The sequence below is a fragment of the Falco peregrinus genome, chromosome 6 (genome assembly GCF_023634155.1).
Source record: "Falco peregrinus isolate bFalPer1 chromosome 6, bFalPer1.pri, whole genome shotgun sequence".
NCBI lineage: Eukaryota > Metazoa > Chordata > Aves > Falconiformes > Falconidae > Falco > Falco peregrinus.
The window spans coordinates 76,546,159-76,564,096 of record NC_073726.1 but is presented as its reverse complement, the minus strand read 5'-3'; the positions used below and the strand labels follow the sequence as shown (position 1 = coordinate 76,564,096).

At 40.5% G+C, this 17,938-nt stretch overlaps 1 protein-coding gene across 4 annotated transcripts in view; it reads left to right on the top strand.

The window, feature by feature from the left end:
- ITPR2 (inositol 1,4,5-trisphosphate receptor type 2) overlaps nucleotides 1-17,938 on the top strand; it is a 268,298-nt gene that overhangs the window by 203,640 nt on the left and 46,720 nt on the right. For all 4 annotated transcript variants that reach the window (XM_055809374.1, XM_055809373.1, XM_055809376.1 and 1 more), the window contains one exon: nucleotides 15,536-15,643. In XM_055809374.1, coding sequence (XP_055665349.1) covers nucleotides 15,536-15,643 — 108 coding nt within the window. The remainder of the gene's footprint in view (nucleotides 1-15,535; nucleotides 15,644-17,938) is intronic.

The window sequence follows — 17,938 nt, the reverse complement described above, 5'->3', positions numbered from 1 at the left end:
TGTGTTATGGATAGTTCCATCAGCTCTTACACCTCTTCTTTTCAAGCTATCCTTTTAGAAGACCATGATAAAGCAGGCTACACTATATTTTGCAAAGTTAGTAAGGCTGTCTGCAAAGAGACTTCAACTTGTAGTATCTCTCTGTACAGATTACAAAAGCTTTTGACACAGTAGCAAAAAAGGTTTCATACTTACTAACTTCTGATGTGCAGAAGCATTAGTGTTGGAGAATCAAGTTTTCAAATGGTTACCCAAAAAAAAGAAATCGTAAAAGGTTGAAGAAATCCTCTGGCTTTCAGATGACAGGTTGAGCTTGCTACCTGTTAGTTACAACAAAGTATTTCAGTAGTTTGTAAACTTAAAAAAAAAAAAAAAAGCTTGCTTTCTTGGAGTTAGTAGTATTTCTCTGAGGTTCATGACCCCTTTACATTTACCGTGGAGTGAGATAAGGCACTGGTTATAACCACAGGCTCCTGTAGTTTGCATGCATGTGTTTCTCTGTTTTTCAGCTAGATGCAAACTGTCTAAATCAGGCATGAAGCACAAGCTAATACACTGTACCTTTCAGCAGGGGCTTTATTCATGAGGCTTAGAAGAACGTGAAATAACTTTACATAGCTTCTAGTCAGCTTGCAGCACGGCAAGAATGCACTTTCATCTGCCTGTAGAGCTGTGTAGACATGTCCTTGATGTAGAAGGATGTGAGTGGGTAGGGGAGTAGGGAAGAAATTGTAATACTGTAACAAAATTTTCAGATTTTCAATGCCTTGTGACTTCTTCCATCTGGTTCCCAATGCTGTTGCAGGAGCACAGAGGTACTGACCTAGCATGTCACCCCGTTCATGATGCATGTTCTGTGCTCTCAGACTAGCAAAATGTTTACTCAACTGCTCAATTTGAAATGTATGCTTAAATGCCTTGCTAGAGGGTGAGCAGCGTAGGTCTTGGAATTCCACAATACCTTTCTAACCTCCAGGTAAATAGAAGGTGGGTCGTTGTTTTTTTAATGAGGTTAAGCTAAAAACTTATTTAAATCACAACAGAGTACCAAAACTACTTATATTTATGTGATTTCCTGGTGGCACCAAGACTTAATGAAAAATTGTTTCCTCCACCCCTTAAGGTTAGAAGAAATTAATACCGCTTGATATCAGCGCAGGTATACAGCATAAACTAACACAAGCTTGAACCAGGCTATCTTCTGGTAGACTAACACAGTTGGAAGTGTTGTTCTGTTTGTAAGTTCTTAAAATAAACCGAGGGAAAAGAGGTAGGATTTGCTATGAATTGTAAGGTTTTTGCTGCAGGTACTACTAAGAATACTGTAAGAATTGGACATCGTGAGTAAGTCATATTCCTTCCTCTCTGGTGCTAATTTTAAATCAGCTGAACAAAATAAGTCATTCAGCCTTAATAGCATAATTCAAGATTCGTCAAACTTGGGAAACTTTCTTAAGCTAATGTCTTATTGCCATATTTACTTCATGCAGTGTATTGCTTATCAATGTATACACATGAAGAGTATTTGCTAACTAGGTGATTGAAGTGGTAATAATTGATGGCATGGATTTATAGTTTGGGAGTAGAGGTACACAAGGGGTACAGGCTATTTTTTAAAAGTTACTATTTTTGACATTTGAAATAGGAGTGGTTTGATAATGAGACAGATGTGATAAATTCATGAAGGAGAAATTAAAGTCAGTTTTTAAAAATCTAGCTATTCAAATATGTAAAATTCTAAGAAGCACAAAGCCTTTTGGTTTTGTGGATTTCTGTTTAGCATGTCATTATCTTTCATCCAGTTTGAGTGCAGCAGGGGCTGGGAGTACCTTTATTTTCCACATTAATGCTATGCCTAGAACTGCATCATTCTAGGACTCGTATGCTAGAGCAGAACGAATAAATGACAATAATAATAGTGGTTTCAGACATTTTTAAGGATTAGTCTTCCTTTTTATATGATTCTGGAACAGTTAAAGGCTTTTGTAATTTTGCTTCCCCCTTGCTTAAAGCAGGTTGTATTACCTGCTGTTACAAGTAAAGACACCAAGCCAGAAGCAGGTAGAGACAGCAAGTCATTAGCTGTCATGGGAAGCAAATACAGCTTGCTTGATCCCCTGTGCTTTGCTTTAACTGCTACATTGGGTTTCCTCCCATGCTCAGTTGGTCCCAGATACTTTACTAATGAGGAAAATTGGCGTTTATCGGGAAGTGCATTCGAGAAGTGCATAGTCACTGAACACATTAGTACTCCCCGAGTCTTTTAAAGAGATCATGCTAACATATATTTTTCGGATAAACTTTCCTGTGCTGCTAATACTATGAATTGTTAAGGCAAGAAGAGTTTTCATAAGATAACGGGTACAAGTGTGTGCAAGTGTGTGAGGGAGGTACTGTAAAACAAGATTTTTCTGGGTAGTTATTTTTGGTCTTGTAGCTTGGAGCAGCTGCTGACTTTACTTCACTTAGCTGTATTTTAACATTTGGACAGATGAACTTAGACCTTGGTCCTCCTTTTCCATTGTGTTTGTGTACATAAAATAAAAGAAAATAAAATACATTTATTAAAACATATACTGTAAAGCAAATGTGAATTCTTGTACCTATCCCTTTATCTTGACTTGTGTATAATTCAAGTCAGGTCAAGGGATTCCGTGGCAAGACCTTGCTTAAAATGATGGGTATCGATCTTCCATGGTTTAATGTGTGGGGAACACAGGAAGTAACACTGTGAATGTGTGCCTTCAAGTGTGAGATAGGGCCACTGCATGTAACTTGTCCTTTAGTGTGAGAACCCAGAGCTTTCTGAACGGACTGGGTTGTCCCAGGCAGACAAAACAGTTTTCTGGGTGAAGTGAGTGTGACTGTGGTCAGGGGTAAATTTGGGATGAAACTTGACCATTTAAAAAACATGTTGATGAAGGCAGCAGAAATTAATTAATACTGTGCATTGACAAGCACTTTCTATAAGACACAGCAGAGAAACACCTGGAATGCTATTTGGGATACAGAACAGGTGGAACCAGTTACAACCCCCAGTTGTGTGCAGTAGGCATTAACTGGCTGAAGTGATAAGATCATGGCTATACCATGGAAACCAGATGAACAGAAGCCAAGTGGAAAAGTCTTGCAAGAACACCTTCAGCCGTGATGGTGGTGTTGCCATTACTGACCCGTAACATTTGCCTAAAAAAGATCTCCTTGTGCCTGTAGGAGCTGTGAGTTCCTGGAGCATTTTGCTCTAAAAGGTAGGCTTATCCTCATCCAGATGGGAAGCAGCTTTCAGCTCCAGCAAGGATCCTCCAGAAGAGCTGAATTCTGGGGAACACACTGGTTCAGTGAATTTGTAAGCTTGCTGACCTCTTTCTGCCCATCCTCTGCCTCAAGAAGATGCTTTGCTCAAAAACAGAGATGTGGCCCGTTACTCCCATAAGTGACTCTCTTTACAAAACATTAGGTTGTGCCTGGGTTTTGCTGACAAAGAATTTGAGTTGATTCTCTTCCATGAATGAAATGGGGCTTGGTTCATTTAAAGTTTTATACGTCTCTGACTGGTATCCTCTAAAAAAGTGGTGTCTTTGATGTATGAGAACAGGATTTTGGAAAAAAGACCCAAATACAAAAAGGTCTGAGCTTGTTGGTGTAAATATCATGTGCTGTACCAGAATCACTGGTTGTATTGAGTGAAAATATAGATCAGTCACATTTTGTGTAACAATGATCATTTTCAAATTTTGCAGCTAATGTGAGGAAGCAACAATTCACAGGTGTTATTGGAGATTGTCTTCCCAAGCATCCGATGGCAAATGAAGAAAAATGTTGTACATACATAAATAAACAGGACCACCTTTTGAGGCCAGATGATGATATTTCTATCCTTTAGGATAAACCTGTCCTTCTGGTTGAATAACTGAGTTTGTGCAACAAGGATGCTCCCTTTCTGCAGGACGGGTAGAATTTTTTGAGCTAAAGGATACTGGGTTTTGTAAGGCTTTCCTGAGGTTTGCAGGTTTGGGTGGTTGGATTTTTGGGGGTTTTTTTTGTTTGTTTCTCTCTTTTTAACAGAGAAACTCTTGCTGATAGCTGTGCCAAAACAAAGGGCTAATGGGAACCAGTCCCAGGAGCCATGACTGTCAGGGGACTTGTATCCTTGGCTGCCAGACCTGAAACAACTTCTAGAACTTTTATGCTCCACATGTTGTTTTGTAGTTATCATCACGATGAGACAGGCTATGGCATCAAAATGACACTGGCTAATTAGATGTCAGCAGAATCAGAAGCTGTTGCGAGGCTTTTACACTCAGATTGCCAAGATTGAAACAGAAGCCAATGACGCACATCACCCTCCTTGCAGCTCATTAGGATGGTATATAACTCTACATTCAGCCAGCTACAGTATAGAGAGACAGTATGGAGGCTGCCACAAGGGCTTGACACTAATGAGCACCTGAAAGATTAAACAAATGTCTGTGGCTGCTGTTAGGTCTCAGGTTAAAACCTTGGCAACTTGCGCTTCGTTGTTAGGTCTCAGGTTAAAACCTTGGCAACTTGTCCTTCAATGTTTTCTTTTTCTCCCTTTCTCCTTGGAAGCATTCACCTCAGAATCCTGTCATGACTTTGATAGGGATCTATGTGGGGACCTCAGTTTTCCCTCTGGTGTTGTGTTGACTTAGGCTGCTAAGAGCTGCTGGGACTCAGGCTACAGCTTTTTACTGTAGGCTGGCCACAAAGATTTTAGCTTATTTTCATTTTTCTGGTTCTACTTCTCTAGGGTAAGATCAAGTGTCTGTTATATATATGTGTGTGTTTTATTATATGTGATGTTAATGAGGGATATATCCTGTTTGGCTGTGGTGGCTGTGCATTTCACTAGTGCACAGGTGGCCTTAATATTTCTGCTTTGTGGGTTTCTTCTTCTATAACTTCTGTAATCCTGTGTCCTTGTGTTTTGTGGTTTACAGGATTTTTCTGTCATTGGGAAATAGGTTGTATTGGTGTCGGGGCCCAAACGTTACACCAGAAGAAATATCCTTTCTTTGTCAAATGTCTGCATTGTGAAATCTTCACATTAGTCTGTGGGTTTATTCTGAAAATTGGCTGTGGGACAATGGCATACTGTTGAAGACATTCTCTGCTCTCGGGCTCTATGTGCAGTCCTGTATTAGTAATAAACACTACCTTTTTATTGCTATCTGAAGCAACACGGGCTGGGGAGAACGACTTCAGTTCTCCTTTGGTTCTGTATCACCAGCAGGGCAGTTTTTTAGCTTCCCACTTCAAGAATGGATCTTCATTTAGCCATATCCTCAGCTGGTCTACATGGGAATGCCTCCACTGAAAGTAGGCAAGCAATATGGATTTATACGAGTAGAGAACTTGACCTGTCACCCTCAAACCGTACTCTTGCCCTGGAGCTCCCCGCTTGCATTTGGCACTCTCAGTCTTCAGTAAGAGTGATGATACATGGGCAAAAAAGAGGATGGCTTGACTGGAAGTTTTTAGATGGAAATTGCATGGAGGAGCGTTAAGTAGAATCAAAAGTCATTTTACTTGTAAACCGAGCAAACTCAACGCAGAAGCCATTGAGGGACAGTAAATGTGGAACCACACAGTGCCGTCTTCAGAGAGTCACTCTTCAAAGCAGAATGCACTTTCAGTTGCCCTCAACTGCCGTGCATACGCATTGTCTGCTCAGAAATGCATGTAATGTACTACTTCCTTCATTCAGATTGCAGCAAACTCGCCTTACTAAGGAAGCTGGGTTACGCAAAGTGTTGGGTTGTAGTAGTCCAGTGTAGGTGAAGGCTTGCTCTGGAGGCAGAGCTGGGGCTTTTCCATTAGAGGTGACCTTCAAATGAACCAAAGTGCTCTTTTCCTATATCTGAAGCACAACTCAAACATTTTACTCTAAGCTAGGAGGAACTTTGATTGTTTGTTTGTTTGTTTGTTTGTTTGTTTGTTTGTTTTAAGGGGAAGTGATGGTAACCTTGGAAATATTACGAAAGTGAAGTCTGGTCCTACTTAATATTATCAGAGCAGTTCTAATAGGCCTCAGATACCTGCACTGTGAAATCCTACACCTTAATTAAAATCAGGGGGGACATCTTCTCTAACAAAGACATACCTTTTTATCTCTCTCAATTGTTCAGTAGTCATTGAAGTAATTACAGGTTAACAAAAATGAAGAGCATTAAACAGAATGTCAAAATATGTCTGTTCCTCACAGTTGCTCAGTTTTAACTCTCATCTCTTCTGATGTCATAATTTAATTAGGTATCTCAGTCATCATATTGTTTTCCAGAGTAGACATGATCTGAATTTGTAATCTACACATAGAGAGAGCTACCTCAGTTGCCGTGCTCTTTATTTCACGTATTTAAACACAGCGCAGATAACTGAAAATGAAGTCCATCTTGCACTTTTTCTGAGGCAACTTTAAGAGTTACTGATCGGGAGTGTCCAGCTGTGAAATTTAGTTTTAACAGCTGATTATGCTTTTCTACTCCAAAAGTAAGGTGATCAGTTACTTATGACCACCAGTAGTTTTACGGGAGTAAAACACCTTCATACCTGCACATGAATAAGCATCTAATCGACCTGGGGTTAAAGAAATGGTTTCTCTGCCATTATGTATGGGCAAGAATTTTCAGGATTTGTTTTATGAATGATGATCTGTGGTAGTCTTAAATGAACTTGGTCTTTCCAGTCTTGTCTTTCTGCAGTGTGTCTGCGGAGCACCATTTAGCTGCTAGCTGGTTGGGTAAAACAGCATTATTTGTGAGTGTCTGATGAGGAGAGAGATGAAATTTCTATCCTTTTGCTCTCCCACTGGGAGCTGTTACTTCACAGGTGCCAGGTGAAAGTGCTCTTCTGACAATAGTAGCGATAACAGAGTTGGAAAGAGCAAGTCACCATTTTACTTTCTCTTTTCTCTGTTTTTATGTCCCTAAATTATTTTGTTTAAAAGATACTTTGCTCTGCTAATTGGAGGGTGAGGCAGAATTCAACAGCATGATTGAAAAAGCTGGAAAATCTCACTTCTGTAATTATCTGAAGGGGGACATCTCTCAGTTCCTGTCCATCTCCACACTTGATAACTGCCCTGTTTTGTATGCTGCAAAGTACATACATCAGATACCTGCAGAGATTAGGAAATGCATGCCTTTTGTGAATCCGACAGATTGCAGCTTCACCTGTTTACTTGCTACTTTGATCTCATGGTTTTGACCCTGAATGACCAAGTTATGGTTTTCTGTGTGTTGTCGAAATATTTGTTGAAGAGGTGGGATGCCATACACATATGCCAACACATATGATTGGCTATGAACAGACTTTTTGCTTTGCTATTGTTGTAACAGCTGAGAAGGCCATATAATGGCCGTACTCGAGGGCTTGAAACATGGAGGCTGAGCCATGATACGCAGTTGCAACTGAGAACTTAAGCCTCTTCAATGTGCTTCACTGAAGATTGGTAGGTGGCTTATCCCAACCTCTACAAGCACAGTGTATGTACCGTGGCCATGTTCCAATCCATACCTGCGTAGCAGAGCTGGTGGTTATATCATAGATTCGGTTGGTGAACTGCAACCAGCTTAAGGGGTCACAGTGTGCAAAAGGCACCATGGCCACTATAGTGCAAATGTATGAGACGAGACTTAAGGGGAGGAAAACATGAGGAGGGAGTAGCAATGGAAGTCTCACATTTCAGGTCAAAGACTGAACTGGTTTTCATGTAGTTTGGGTAAACCCTGGAGAAAAGGATGAGCCCATTCTGGAAGTATCAACCCATGAGTTACTTTCTGCTTTACTCTTGGTACCAGAAAAAGGGAGGCTGACTGTGAGTCGTCTTCTAGTCTTATAGCTTACAGGAGGAAATGCGCCCATACTTAAAACTGTGGTTCCCCACGCCATATTGCCCCTAAAATAAGATCCATAAGCAGTTCCTTCTTTTGTTTGTGCTAGCCTTCCTTTTCTTTCATAGCCACTTATTAGACAGCAGTACACAGCTGTTTTGCAGAGAATCACTGTTCTGAATAAGAAGAGAAACCTAGAAGGTAAAATGCTTGATAGCAAAAGGATTTTAAGAGTTCCTGAGAAGGGTATGCCATTCACAGCTCTCTTATCTCAGGGCCATGTATGTATTTTGTATGTATATAAAGCATTGGTGGCTTTTAAAGGTGAACAGTTCTCTTGCTGTGTGGATTTGAGATCCCTATGCTTGCTGCCCTGGTGCTGATTTCAGTCTTTCTCAGACTGGGTGTGTACGGTGTTGGTGAGCATGCCAGTAAGGTCTTATTTTGGGCACAGTGTTTTGTCTGCCTTGTGTAGAAGTTGCGTGTGGCTGGGATCTTCTTCCTTGTTATGCTCTGAAGACTTGTTGCAGTAACTCTGCTCTCTTTTTCTTCCTTTTCCATTGAACTTCCTTGTTATCTTCCCATAATCATGTCTGACATTTCTATCATCTCCTTTTTTCCTTTCATCCTGTACTCTCCAGAGTTTTGCTTACAGTAATCATAGGAGGCAGTCTACAAGTGCAGTTATGTTATCCTGTTGGAACACTCCGAGTTGCACACTGCTGTCTACGTCCTATCTTTAGTATGGTCAGCGTACACAGAAAAAAGCCATGACCAATGTATGCATTGAGCTGGTTTGGCTTTTGTAGGCACAGCTTTCTATGACAGTTTACACATAGCCTGCAGAGATGTTTCACACATACATGCACCCCTCAAATTAATTCTGTTTTGTTGCAAAACATTTTATCTGACCGGAACTTTCCCCACACATACTTTATTTTTCTGCAAGCAAGCTTTGCCTGTGAAAGAAATTACAAAGACAACAAATGGAAGTAAAGCTCATTGAAATATTAGCAAGTCATTTTGTCTTCTGCTGGCTTTCATCAAGGATGAAAGAACAGCAAAACCACAGCAAAAATAGCAATAAAATTACTATGGGCGCTGCAAACATAATAGTGATAGAGATCACTTAACTGCAGTGGTTTCTCTTACGTGATAACGTCGTGGTATTTTATTTGTCCCTTCCCTGTGAGGTACATAGATGACTATTATGCACAACTTGTAGCGCATACCGTATGGAGGCTGGGTAGGAGAGGTGCTATCTCAGAGGTTACACAAGGCCATGGAGGACCCAGCAACAGAATCCAAAGCGTCTGGACCACCCAGGGCCCTGCTCATGTACCACAAGCCATCAGGGGAAGATTAACTCTAAACCCTTTTGGTTGCTCTGTACAGTATAATCATCTAAATGAAATCAATGAATACTTGATTTGAGAGTCTCCCATTGCTCCATCCCTGCTGTTCCTAATGTTTGTTAACAGATTGCTTTGTGGTAGAGTGCAAAGGTGCCGCTCTATAAAACTGTAATGACTTCTGGAAAGGAAGTTGCCCTGTGTATTGCAGAAAGCACCGTTCAGTTTTGATTGGAACATGGGGAGTTGAGAAGTTGTTATTACTGCAAGTACAGCCAGTTGGAATAAAAATGTCTGCTGTTACAGTTTTGCTTTCTCTCTCTCCTTGTTTACCGATGGAATAGGAGCGTTCTCATTTGCCCTGGGTAGGGAGCTGGCATGTGGTAAAGTCCTGGCATACCGAGGAAGAGGGTCTCATTTTCTGTCTCTGGTCCTCTTCTGTCTGTCACCCATCCTGTTTGCTGCTCCCTTGACTTTCTCTTTGTTTCTCGGCCCTTGGGTTTTTTTCTTGTCAGTCCCCAGGCAGCTTTTTTATCCTTTCTTGCTCTCTAAGCAGAAAATGAAGTGTTTGGTGAGATGTCTGGGGTTTCCCCTTGTGAGGGGGCTTTGGTGGTGCCAGATCTCACACTGCCTGGCTCCAGGAGCCAAGGGACTGAAGGGGAAAAACGAGGAAGAGATTGTAGCTGTAAATGAGCCCCAGCTGCACAGGTCTGTTTGCACAGCAAGGTGAAACTAATCTGAACAGAAGCAATTATTCTGCTGTTGCTGCAAGTTTGATTTTGTCTTGTTTCTCCCTGGTGAAAGACCACCAGCCTTTAGGCTGGCAACCCACACTGCAGTACCACAGGTTACTGACAGGGTAGAGATGAAGATAATTTACAGCAGCTCAATCGGATGCCATGCACTGGGCATCAGCTCTGTACAAACAGCTCTTGCCTCGCTTCCCCCAAGGTCTTTAGTTCATCACCTTCCAGGGCTGCGTAGTGGCCTCCCTCTGCCCTGACACACTGGAGGGGGCTGGCTGGCACACCAGAGGGTTGGCTAACCCAGTGTCCTTCCCCTACCAGGTGTGCATCTCCCCCATCAGGTAACAGCCTTACTGCTGCCTTACAACTGTGAGAAAAAAACTCAAGAGAATTGGTGACAGCGATAGTAATTTTTTAACTGATTTTGTTTCTGGTTTTTTACATGTTTGTAATACTTCTTTATAGTATAATGCTGTAAATATAAAGTGTTGCAAGGCACAGAAGCTATTTGTGTCTTTATTTGTGCTTCTCAGCCAGTTATCCAAAGCTTATAGCTTACAGCTTACAGCATCAGCCTTTTCTAGAAAATCAGTTTAACACGTTTGACATTTTGCCAGTGAACCGACTCTTCTGTGAAAAACCTAGTTGCTTACAGGACACTAGGCCTCACCCGTTTAGATCCCTTTATACCATCCCAGTCATAAAAAGTCACCTTTACCTCCCAGGTTTGGCAGTCTGAAAATGCTAGAGAGCGAAATAGATCTCACAGAATTTGGGGGTCTTCTGCCTGCTGTTTCTAGCTAATATTTCTTGGACTTCTGTCCTTTTTTGATCCTGGTGAAATCAGGAGTTTTGACAACCATCTCAGCTGTGTACTGGGTTAGTCCTCATAACTCTGATGAGAACTTGAGTAACAGAGGAGACGCCTTTTACAAGTTGCAGTGAGGGACTGACACATTCTTGTAAAAATACGGAAGGGGTCTGTGTTTCACAGAGATAATGAGAAGTGGAGAATTACTTTCTCTTTTCCCATTAATTTTTCCACAGGCACACACATATGTACATAAGTATTTTGGCAAACCAATCTAGTATCCCAAGTCAGTGAGCTGATGACATGAACATTCACAGCTTTAAATCACCTTTTGTTTGAAAACATTTACAGAACTGCGTTTTTGTTCAAGGAAATCTTGGGTTTAAAACAAAAAGCCTGCAGGAAAGCAATATATTGTTAATTGCAAAAGATGGATCTGCTCTGGTTTTTCACACTGCGGATCATTTATGGCATCCCAGATGACTAGCAGATCTGATTTTACAATCATGTTGTGTGAGGAGTTTAGACTGAGTATTACTTGTAATTCTGTCATTTATCTCTACTCTTTCTTTATTAATGTTTTCAGCGTTCTTGGTCTGTCCTCAATCTTTCACATTTTGTACTGATGCTTTATTACAGTGTTTTCCAAATTTTTAAAGTTAAAATCTTTCAAGATGAACAGCAGTCCTTCCTCAGGAACTAACTGAAAGCCAAATGATCTTTATTCATATAGCTTTTGCCTTACACATCCCCTTTTTGGAAATCACTGTTCCATTGTATGCTATTGCTTCCTCATCCCTATATACCTTGATGAACAGTAAAATACAGTGTTGGTATTTTAAATATTTCACTGGCATGGTTGATGGGTAAGTGAATGAATGACTGAGAGTTTTCTCCTCAGAGGTGATTTTTGGCAGGGGGCTCTTTGCAAATTCAGGCTCTAGTGATGGTTATTTTTTGTATCAATTACACTTGCTATGTATTTTTGAGCTTTACTTTGCAAATATAAATGGGGTTGTTCTTTTCATTACAGTTGCTATTGTCCATGCCCAGCCAGTGTCTGGCCCTCCAGCTCCCCCAAAAGATTTGTACAGGACTTCAGAAACACACTTAACTACATCACTGGAGTTAAATATGAAAGTGTCATTCAGAGCTTGCACGGCCTTTACATGCCAGGCACAGACTGTCACCTAGGCTGTATTATAAGCTCGGATAAGCTTTCCATATTTTAGGTTCACAGTTTGTCACTACATTGTTATTTTCATTGCTGTGTCTTTGATCTCACAAAAAGCTCTGTGCTGGTCAAGGAGTCTGTTGACACAGTCCCCTTTGCCCATGTGGGCCTTTGTGCTCATTACAGAACGAGGGAAGGATCATGAAAGCAGAGCTTCAGAAAACATCGCAGTTGCCAAATAACATAGCATTTGTAAAGCTTTTCTGTGTCTTACTGTGGGCCTCTGCTTCAGATGTGAGCTTTCACAGATTGCTGTCCGCACCGCTCTTTCATCGATGTGGCTGTGACAATACAGAAATATTAGCAGTACTTATTATTGTGTCACTGTAGAGGAATCTATCCCACATAGAAACTGCAATACAAGCAGAAAATAGATAGACCTTTTGCCCCGAGGTTACTGTCTGAAGGTCTTGACTACAGAAGGTAAGTGGGTATAGAGAGATGGGGGAGCAGGAAGAGATGAAGTTGTGAGCACTTATTGCCTGGCACTATTGCTGGTACCTGTAGGTAGGTTTCCCTTCTGAAATCTGCCATAGTTCCTCCAGCTTGCTCAGCAATCCCTGGTCATTTCTGATGTGTTTTTGCTGGCAGCTGAAGTGCTAGCACAGGAGATCCTGGCCTGTTCTTCAGATCATTTTCTCTAGTGTGGTGTCAGGAAGCCCCAGCTGTGTGTTGCTGGGCTGTGTGCACACACCAGCACAAGACAGTGATGGCCTGAAAGGACAGTGTAATAAAATATAATGAAGATCACTGGATGCACGCTGGTTTTAAAAGCACATTGCTGCTGTTCACGTGAAACCTGATAGTGAAATATGCACTGCATCAGTGCTGTCTCAAATCACCAGTCCGTTAACACACTGCGCTAGTCAGTCCCATTGCAACACAAGAGGGCTGAGATGGTTTTGCCTTCTAGTCCATGTGGTAAGGGAACTTCTGTTACTGAAATTTACCAAGAGATACTATTACAGTAAAAGTTATGAACAGTTAAAAGCATATCAGGAAGCAATCAATACCTTGAGATTTTTTATGGTTTACAAATGGCATTTCCAATTCTGTATACAAATTCAAGTATGTTTACAGAAAGTTTTTTGTGGTACTAAAGGAAATTTCTGAATCTATACATGTCTGTTTCCCCAGACTGGCGTAATTTTAATATGAGAAGAACTATCCATCCATACATCCTTGACTTGTCATTTATTAGAAAACTCAAAATCTTAATGCTTGACATTGGAGAATAAAGGGTCAAGATACAGGCAAAGTTCTTCTGTATTACAGAAGATAAAAAAGGGGAATATATTTGCTTCTGGTTATGCTAATTAATCACTCCAAGCAGGGTGTGATTGTGTTCTGTCTAGTCAGTTCTTTTCTTCATATCTTAAAGAAGAGATATAGCCAAAGTAAAGGGCATTTGGAGATAGACAAGGAAAATAATTGAGTCACAGAGAGTCTTCTGTTTGAGGAGGAATGGGAAAGATAGGGATTGTTTTAATTTAAAGAAGAGACAAATAAGAGAGGACGTGACAGTAGCGTACAGAATGATGAATGATATAGTGGAGGTGAATTGGGTGTTCTTGCTTGCCCTTTCAGGAGTATAGAAGCAGAGGGACATTCAATACAGCTGAAAGGCAAAAATAGTAACACTGTTTAAAGGGAATTTTTAAACAGTGACTACCTTGTTTCCACAAGCTTGTTTCTCCGTGACGCTAGAGCATTTATTGAGGGGGATGCAAAAGACCTCTAGAAAATGAATTCAAGTTGTCCTGCTAGGCAGATGTTGTCGGCCTACTGCAGAGACTACTGACTGGATCAGGTTATATGGCTTGTGTGAAGGAGAACTAGGCAGATGGTCTTAAAGAACCTTTTTATTCTGGAAAATAAGTGGAAGTTGCATAAGATATTAATACATGTAATGAGACTATCCGTAAATTTGCTTGACAGAGTAAAAAAGTAACTATTCAAGGCAGAAATCTATTATTGATGGAAAGAATATTGCTCTGCAGTTGACCCCCATGTGATTTTTTCCATGTCTCCCTGATTACCTACTCATGAACCTTTCATAAAAGGCTGATGTTCTGCCACATAGACTCAGAGCTCTACTGTCACAGCCAAGCAGACTTCTGTCCATGAGGAAGTTGTAGGAAGCACATTTATTCTTCCTGAATGTTCCTTTCTGGTACTCTCTTGCTTTTTGGACATTCCATTCATCATTCATCTTTAATTATTTAAGTTTCTATCAAGATCCAGAAAAAATGCAATTTGATCAATTGTGATCAATAAATAAAAAAATAAATAAAAAATAAAAAATGAATGTCAATAAATAAACTCTGTATTCCCCCCCCCCCCCCTTCTTCAATACAAAGGGGATGGTGAGACATGTAAATAGCTTATAAACAAGTGAGATCACTTTCTGGTTAGATTATTACAATGTCCGTTTAGATCCATTATTACTTTTAGACTTGATCCCTGACACTTTCTTTGTAGATTTGTGATTATTTTATAATTCCTCACCATACTATACTATTTTGTGTAGTATAATCCTAATCCACCTGTGGTGATCATCACTTCAGAGCCTAATTCTTGTGGCTGTTTTGCGTGCTGTGCCTTCCTCATTTCTAATGTCTGTGTCTAGTCCATTGTGGTAGTGTTGTGTAGTGATTAAGACCTGGATCACATCTGCAAGATAGCCTTGCCTTTCCTGTCTCAGTTTCCCCCACCTTAAAAGAGGGAAACACCTCAGAGTTTCTGGGTTAAAACCACTCACTATGATATAGGGAAAATTTCATTTTTACCAATGTTTCCTCATGCCTTGTAATTAGGTCTTTGTTTCCCACTGACCTAAGGGACCTAAATCATGAATGCATTTGCTGACATTCTCAGTATTAAACTTTGTGCAGCTATGGAGCACTTAAAATACTTGCTGTTCCACAAAACCAGATGTATTTTATGAATCATGTATATAATTTGTAAAAGTTTGTGGGAGATACATATCTGTGTGTGTGTGTGTGTGTATACATATGTGCCATGTATATAAACTGTACAGTTAGGAATGTGTTTGCCCACCATTGCAGTCCACCTGCCTCTGAAATAGTTATGGATGTTATCTTGGCAGCCCTGAAATACCAACCTACAACATGGTGAAGAACAGTTTAGCCTTTCAAAATCACAGAAAAAATTCAATTGTAAATGTAATTACATAGTTAGAGGTATGCAAATTTTATGTCTAAACTTAAGTGAAAATAAGCATTCAGTCTAATTTTCTGGCATTTGTCAAAAGCCCTCCAAAACCCGTCCAGGCTGCAGGCTAAGCTGCCTTTCATAAATCTCAGCCAAAGACTTGCTGCTGACTTTTTAAGACTAAATTATTTCTGTTGTTCTCAAGTAATTACATTTTTGTTGTTATCTGTGGAAAGAGCCCCACTGGGTTGAGCATGTAAGTATATGGGGATGGGGGGAAGAGGATTTTTGTTAGTTAAGTGGAGATGATAAAGCTGAAAACACAGCAGCAGGACATAAATCAGATTTTTTTTTTCTTTTTCTAGTTGGCTCGTCACAATAAAACATTGCAACAGATGCTGAAGCCAGGGTCAGATCCAGATGAAGGAGATGAAGCCTTGAGGTATTATGCCAATCATACGGCACAGATAGAGGTAAAGAATTGCTCACTAAAAGATTGAATATGAGACAAGTTTGCATCTTTTGCATGGTATATCACCTCTTTTTAAGCTTCTGAACAGCAAAGCTTATTCAAATAGTGTAGATTATTTATGAGAATGAGAAGGTTGAATAATATGCTTTTGGCTATGGGAGAAAAAGAAATGCACCTATATTAAAAGTGGCTCCAAGTAATCATTTTACAGTAGCTTTCCTGTGTGTTACCGAACAAGTTTTGTTAGGAAAATAATGACTGTGGGTAGTAGCTGTGTCATGAAGTCAAGAATAATCTTGTATGGTACATCACTCAAATAAATAATCATGAGTTTCAAAGCCAGTGATGCTAACTGATCGAATTAAAAGTCTGGCTGGAGTACAAAGAGGTTTTGAAGTGGTGTAGACATTCAGTATGGCTTTTGTTTAAAAGACCAAGGCCTGGCCTGGTTCATCAGTTCTGTTCTCTATTTTAAACTTTACCCCTGCCATGGGTTGGATTTAGACCAGGATCTACAGAGATGTTTAGGTTCTTAACTCGTACATCAGTTCCTGTGCTCTTATAGATTTCATGCTATTATAGGCATCAAGATAGGAGTTAGGGACTGTAGTATCCAGAGTGGTTAATGACTTTGTAAGGAGGAGAAATTGTGTGGTGTGAAGGCAGCTGCTGCAAGAGGCTGCAGGAAAAAGAGGCATCTGGGTCTCTCTTGGAAATGCTCTATCAGGTCCAAAATTGGATGAGTATGAAAACTGCATGGTATGGCTGTACACACGCCCAGCCTGAATCTGAGCCAATAATTTTATCTTCAGTGGGCTCCCCAGCTCCATCAACATTGGACCTCGTTGCACATCAGCATTTCATTTGTAGGGAGCAGGCTTGACGCATGCACCTCAGGTCTGTATTGTCCTGGCTGCCATCAAGACAGGCCATGGCTGGGCCCTTCTAGGTTTCCCACCATCCTTTTTGCTTGATAGTGGTCACGTTATTCCACCACAGGGTAGATGAAAGCTCCATGGTTGTAGTTTTGAGTTTACTACATGTATTTAGTAAAGAGGAGCTCAGTGCTCCACTTTAACATATTTTAATACTTTGGGTGCTTCCGAGGTATTGCTTAGCAATTATCAGCCAAATTATCTGGGTAGGTTGTAAATTTAGGCATTAAACAAGCACCGTGGTCTGATTTTATGTTCCTTGAGCAGATATGGAGGCCTCTGTTCTCAGGGAGGCTTTTTAATGCCATTCTGCAGAGCAGCACATGCAGCTTACCTCTTCGATTAAGTCCCTGACAGAATTGAAGATGCGCTGTCAGCCAACTTCACTCACCCTACCAGGTTGGCTGCAGTCACAGAGTCCTGTTGCGCAGCTGCTGGCCTGAGACACAACTATTTACTTAGGACACTTCAAAATTGCTGGTTCACATTTCACATAATGCACATGTCCATGGGCAGACATGAGCATAATTATCCTTCATCTCCATTGCCAACGTGCTTGACCATGTTACTTTTCAAAATTACTTAAGATAGGTGGTTTTTCAGTATGTTCACCTAATAAATGTGAATTAAGAGAGAGAAGGGAGAGTTCTTTAATACGGGACTATGACTGGAAAAGTGAAACACAACCCAGCATTGCTGCTGTATCAAATGGATGTTTGCTGGTCTTTCTCTGAAAGCAGACCTAGACCTGTTTGGCTTTTCAGATATAGCTCCTTTATATCAGGTTATCTCATTTGTTTGATTTGAAAGTCAAATAGTGGGGATTTTCTCACCAGTGGCTGTACAGAGACATGGATCTAGGAGTCAAGATGAGTTTTCTATCCATTTCTGTGTTTTTAGTAATGTGTACAGTACATGATCAGAATGGAGAAGCAATTTTGATGACAGTGTGGTGAGATGGAATAAAATCTAGCTCACTTACCGATAACTTGATAGGCCCTGAAATACAAACAATGCAAAACCTTGTAAGAAGATAAAGACTGGCAAGATATAGGTGTTGACTGAGTAACAAGGTGTTATTTTTGCATGTTCACCTTCACAACTTACCTCATCATAGTAACAGACTCAAGGTGAGAAAAGAATTTCATAATTTGAGCAGAAAGCCCCAGAACTTCTGCACTGTTGACTGTGAGAGACTCATTTCAATTTATTGCAGAATTGAACCATTCTGAATTAGAACATTTTTTATATTTGTGAGAGGTCCGGATCTAGGTTTTGCTTGAGACATACATTTGTGACCATATTTTCAGGCAAGCTTTTGAAGATAGAAAAGCAGTTTTACTTTGGTTTACCACTGATAG